The sequence below is a fragment of the Macrobrachium nipponense genome, chromosome 4 (assembly GCF_015104395.2).
Source record: "Macrobrachium nipponense isolate FS-2020 chromosome 4, ASM1510439v2, whole genome shotgun sequence".
Classification (NCBI taxonomy): Eukaryota; Metazoa; Arthropoda; class Malacostraca; order Decapoda; family Palaemonidae; genus Macrobrachium; species Macrobrachium nipponense.
In genome coordinates, this window is record NC_061100.1 from 32,779,204 (window position 1) to 32,785,230 (window position 6,027).

Genomic DNA, 6,027 nt, shown 5'->3' on the forward strand with positions numbered 1-6,027 from the left:
GAACAGCAGCATTTAATTTCCTGCAGAAAATAATTGTTTTTTTATTAATGGAAATTAAAATGTTCAGGTTGGTGAATTAACTTTGACTAGCAAACATATGTATAAAGAAATTATGTATGAAAAATTCGTAAAATAACTACGGGCATAACCAGATTTGTTTCACGGACAGAACCAGCTCCGTTTCAGGGATTCCCTTCTCACCCACACCCCATTCGGAGGGGTGGGGAGAGGTAGGATGAAACCCCATTTAAAACATCTTATGGGTCACCATTATAACCCTGCCAAGTTTCATGCCCCTCGGACCAGCCGTTTGGCCGTGATTGAATGACAGAAGGAGGGACGGATAGACGTAACGTTATGCTTATTCAGGACCTAGTGTACTCTCCGAGTACATTGAACAAGCAAAAACCTACTAAGGATGCGAATACATTATAAGGAGGAGAATACCTAGTAAGGAGGAGGAGAATACCTGGTAAGGAGGAGAATACCTGGTAAGGAGAAGAATACCTCGTAAGGAGGAGAATACCTTATAAGGATGAGGATACCTGCTGAAGATAAGAATACTGGTAGGGATGAAAATATCTTCTAAGGATGAGAATACTGGTAAGGATGAGAATACCTGCTAACGATAAGAATATTGGCTATGACTGAAAATACCTGGTATGGATGAGAATACCTGGTAAATGTATTTGAAAAATACCAGCTCTAGGAATATAAAGGACTTCTGACTCTGCACTGATAACCCACGCTGAAAACCAGCGCTCGCTCGCTCGCTCGCTCGCTCTCTCTCTCTCTCTCTCTCTCTCTCTCTCTCTCTCTCTCTCTCTCTCTCTCTCTCTCTCTCAATGTCAACTGTCCTATCAGCTTACAAGTTGACCTTCGTAATTCGAGAAACAAAAATCAAATAAATGAGGAGTCAAACAGGACCAAGTATAAGTTGTTTTTTTTAATGAAACTTGCTCCACCAAGCGTTTCATTTTTTTTATTCATCGTGCTGTGTATAAATGGTTGTTTCTCTTTCAATCTTATTATAAACAGATAAAACATTATTATTATTATTATTATTATTATTATTATTATTATTATTATTATTATTATTATTATTATTATTAGAGAGAAAAATCCACAGTTATGAATAGATGTTTATAACCATACATAATTGGACTTTTTTTCCATCTTAAAATTTATGCAGCTATTATTATTATTATTATTATTATTATTATTATTATTATTATTATTATTATTATTATTATTTTATTATTATTATTATTCAGAAAATAAACCCGTATTCATATAAAACAAGCACACAAGGGCCAATGACTTGAAATTCAATCTTCCAACGAATTAGGTGTTCATTTGAAAGAAGTTACAGAAGATAATGACTTATACAAAAACAGAATTATTATTATTATTATTATTATTGTTATTATTATTAGTTATATTATTATTAAATTATTATTATTATCATTTTTTTTTTTGATCTATCACAGTCCTCCAATTCGACTGGGTGGTATTTATAGTGTGGGGTTCCGGGTTGCATCCTGCGTCCTTAGGAGTCCATCACTCTTCTTACTGTGTGCCGTTTCTAGGATCACACTCTTCTGCATGAGTCCTGGAGCTACTTCAGCCTCTAGTTTTTCTAGATTCCTTTTCAGGGATCTTGGGAATCGTGCCTAGTGCTCCTATGATTATGGGTACGATTTCCACTGGCATATCCCACATCCTTCTTATTTCTATTTTCAGATCTTGATACTTATCCATTTTTTCCCTCTCTTTCTCTTCAAACTCTGGTGTCCCATGGTATTGCGACATCAATGAGTGATACTTCTTCTTGACCTTGTCAATCAACGTCACGTCTGGTCTGTTTGCACGTATCACCCTATCCGTTCTGATACCATAGTCCCAGAGGATCTTTGCCTGATCGTTTTCTATCACTCCTTCAGGTTGGTGCTCGTACCACTTATTACTGCAAGGTAGCTGATGTTTCTTGCACAGGCTCCAGTGGAGGGCTTTTGCTACTGAATCATGCCTCTTTTGTACTGGTTCTGTGCAAGTGCCGGGCATTCACTTGCTATGTGGTTTATGGTTTCACTTTTCGTATTGCACTTCCTACATATGGGAGAGATGTTATTTCCGTCTATCGTACTTTGAACATATCTGGTTCTTAGGGCCTGATCTTGTGCCGCTTGTTATCATTCCTTCAGTTTCCTTCTTTAGCTCTCCCTTCTGTAGCCATTGCCAATTGTCATCGCTGGCTAGTTCTTTAGTCTGTCTCATGTATTGTCCGTGCATTGGTTTATTGTGCCAGTCCCTCTGTTCTTTCTGTCTTTCTCCTGTCTGTATATTTCTGGGTGGGCTTCCGTCTGCTTTTTATTAGTCCCTTCTTCCCATGCACTCTTTAGCCACTCGTCTTCACTGGTTTTCAGATATTGCCCCAGTGCTCTGTTTTCGATGTTGACGCAGTCCTCTATACTTAGTTGTCCTCTCCCTCCTTCCTTTCGTGTTATGTATAGTCTGTCCGTATTTGCTCTTGGGTGTAGTGCTTTGTGTATTGTCATATGTTTCCTGGTTTTCTGATCTATGCTGCGGAGTTCTGCCTTCGTCCATTCCACTATTCCTGTGCTGTATCTGATTACTGGCACTGCCCATGTGTTTATGGCTTTTATCATATTTCCGGCGTTGAGTTTTGACTTGAGTATCGCCTTGAGTCTCTGCATATATTCTTTCCTGATCGTGTCCTTCATCTCTTGGTGTTTTATATCTCCTCCTTCCATTATTCCCAGGTATTTGTATCCTGTCTCATCTATGTGTTTGATGTTGCTCCCATCTGGTAGCTTTATCCCTTCAGTTCTCGTTACTTTGCCTTTTTGTATGTTGACTAAGGCGCATTTTTCTATTCCAAACTCCATCCTGATGTCCCCAGATACAATCCTTACAGTCTGGATTAGGGTATCTATTTCCTTGATGCTCTTACCATACAGCTTGATGTCGTCCATGAACATCAGATGGTTGATTCTGTTGCCTCTTTTCTTGAGTTGGTACCCGGCATCCATCTTCTGTAGTACTTTTGTCATGGGAATCATGGCTACTACGAAGAGTAGTGGGGACAGTGAGTCGCCCTGGAAGATCCCTCTCCTGATATTAACCTCTGCTAGTCTTATTCCAGAGCTTGTAAGTATTGTATTCCAGTTGTGCATTGTATTTTATTAATATTTAAAAGATTAAACCTATTCATATGGAAGAATCCTACAAGGGCCACTGACTTGAAATTCAAGCTTCCAAAAATATGGTGTTCATTTCAAAGCAACATCAAAAGGTAACGGGAAATACAGAAACAGGATATCATTTATTAGAAAACAAAGAATAAATGAACAAATTGATAAGTTAGTAAATAAAATGTATATGGAGAACCATTGGAGAAACAGATTTTCTCAAGGTTATTTGAAAATCAAACTCGTTGAGGTCTTCATTGGCCGATTGATTTGCGAAATTTGGGATGTCAAGCCAAGATAAGGGACACTTTCAGCCATTCAAAGCTTTAAGACAGTAAAATAGAGCTGGAGTGGTTAAGCAGCAAGCTATAGAGATCCATAAAATAAAGGTGATAAAGTAGAAGGACCTAAAAGTGGAACTGAGAGAACCTTTCACAGTTAAACCCAGAAGTAACAATTAGATAGGTTGGATAGAAAGGTTGAAAAGGCTAAAAAAAAAAAAAAAAACACTTGGTGCACCCATTTAAATAATGCATACAGTGCACCTCATGAGGTCCAGTGACGGCACTACCCACTTACGGGGACAACGGAATAAGGTCAGACTGTCATTTCTAGCTTTGCACAGGTGGCCTGGTCTCCTTGACTCCAACGCGCTCCAGTAACACTTTTCCCACCAACGCTAAATGATCAAGATTAGGCATCTGTTCATATTTCCCGAATTCCCAAACACAGGATTTTCCTGTACCCAAAGAGGTCTCTGTCTTTTGCTTTTATCTAAAATATGAAGTACTTAATCTCTGGATTTTAATTCCGATTACCAACGATTACATTGGTTGCAAAGTTAGGAAAAACGCAATGCAATGCAGGTGAAGACTCCACACCATTCCAATTCTCAAAATAATCTCACTGACGTCCTTTAAGTACCTCAGGGAGGTCTTTAGGTACCTCAGGGAGGTCTTTAGGTACCTCGGGGAGGTCTTTAGGTACCTCGGGGAGATCTTTAGGTACTTCGGAGAGGTCTTTAGGTACCCCAAGGAGGTCTCTGGGTACCTCGAGGAAATCTATAGGTACCTCAAGGAGGTCTTTAGGTACCTCAAGGAGGTCTTTAGGTACCTCAAGGAGGTCTTTAGGTACCTCAAGGAAATGTTTAGGTACTTCAAGGAGGTCTTTAGGTACCTCAGGAGGTCTTTAAGTACCTCAAGGAAATCTTTAGGTACCTCGGGGAGGTCTTTAGGTACATCAAAGAAATCTTTAGGTACCTCAGGGACGTCTTTGAGTGCCTCGGGGAGGTCTTTAGGTACCTCAAGGAAATCTTTAGGTACCTCGGGGAGGTCCCTAGGTACCTCAGGGAGGTCTTTGGGTACCTCATAGAAATCTTTAGGTACCTCAAAGAAATCTTTAGGTACCTCAGGGACGTCTTTGAGTGCCTTTAGGTACCTCAAGGAATGATTAGCAATAACAGTTTTATTCCGGTGATTCACTAATAAGCGTAGTAGTCGTAATCTATTTTTACAATTGACAAATCACATCCCTTGGACTAGAAATAAATTTTTCTCTACTATAAATCTTGAAAAGATCGATGCCATGAGTTAAAAACATAATAAGTAACCAGTAAATCACTTTAGTCTTAAAATATTGTGAAACCACAGATCCTGAAGCCTGATTAAGACCTCAGAAAACAGGGTGGTAGGTGAGCCATTTTTGTTTACTTATTTCATTGGCTTAAAAAAACTAATCCCTATATCAGCGAGTTAGGTTAGGTTAAGTAGACAAAGCACTTACCTCACATGTATGGTCTGGTACCCTTTGATTTTATCCTTAATTAATTTAATGATTTCTGGGTCAGTCGAGGTTGGCGACGCCCAAAGAGATAGAATAACAACTTGAGGGAGATAAAACATGGTACTCTAGGTTAATAGGTTAGGTTAGCTAAATGAGTGAAAGTTAGGTTAGGTTAATTATGCTGAGTGAACAGTAGGTTCTGTTAGTTTATTAAGTGAATCTAAGACTAGGTTAGGATAGGAATGCTAAGTAAATGTTTGTGCACGTTAAATTTGGTTTGATTTGCTATGTGAATGTTAGGTTAGGTTAAGATTGCTAAGTGAATGTTTTGTCAGGCTAGTTTTGCATGGTGAATGTTAGGCTAGGTTAGGATTGTAATGTGAATGTTAGGTTGGGTTTGCTAAGTGAATGTTAAGTTGGGTTTGGTAAGTGAACGTTAGGTTGGGTTTACTAAGTGAACGTTAGGTTGGGTTTACTAAGTGAACGTTAGGTTGGGTTTACTAAGTGAACGTTAGGTTGGGTTTACTAAGTGAACATTAGGTTGGGTTTGCTAGGTAAATGTTAGGTTGGGTTTGCTAGTAAATGTTAGGTTATGTTTGCTAAGTGAATATTAGGCTAGGTTCACTAGGTTAGTATGGGCTTGCTTAGTGTAAGTTAGGTTAGATTTGCTAGGTTAGAGTACATTTTCTTAGTGAATGGTAGGTTAGGTGAAGCACAAACATACCTAAAGCCTAATCAATTCTCAATATTTTTTTCACAATGAAGCACTCGAGTAAGCCTGAAGCATTTGTCCCTCAATAGACCAACCCATCCCAGCTTCTGCTTTCATAAAACTATACATACTACGAATATAGTGACTTACGGAATATCTGCTTGTAACACACTATGCCAAAGAACTGCAGAAAGATCAACATTATCAAGTTCCATTTTCCAAGGAGGAACGAAAACGCCGAGTGTAAATCACTCTTTAGAATTGCAGAACTGGAGTAACGAACGGTGTTGGTCCCTTCTTCTTCTTCTTGATTTTCCTTCA

General features: G+C 38.8%; 1 protein-coding gene across 1 annotated transcript in view; it reads right to left on the reverse strand.

Annotated features, from left to right (window-relative positions):
• The window catches only part of LOC135210840 (ankyrin repeat domain-containing protein 12-like), a 28,205-nt gene extending 22,178 nt beyond the window's left edge, over positions 1-6,027 (reverse strand). The window contains exons 1-2 of the mRNA XM_064243714.1: positions 5,857-6,027; positions 1-20 (exon numbers count right to left, since the gene is read on the reverse strand). The exon at positions 1-20 is cut by the window's left edge and continues 136 nt beyond it. Coding sequence (XP_064099784.1) covers positions 1-20; positions 5,857-5,921 — 85 coding nt within the window. The 5' untranslated portion in view covers positions 5,922-6,027. The remainder of the gene's footprint in view (positions 21-5,856) is intronic.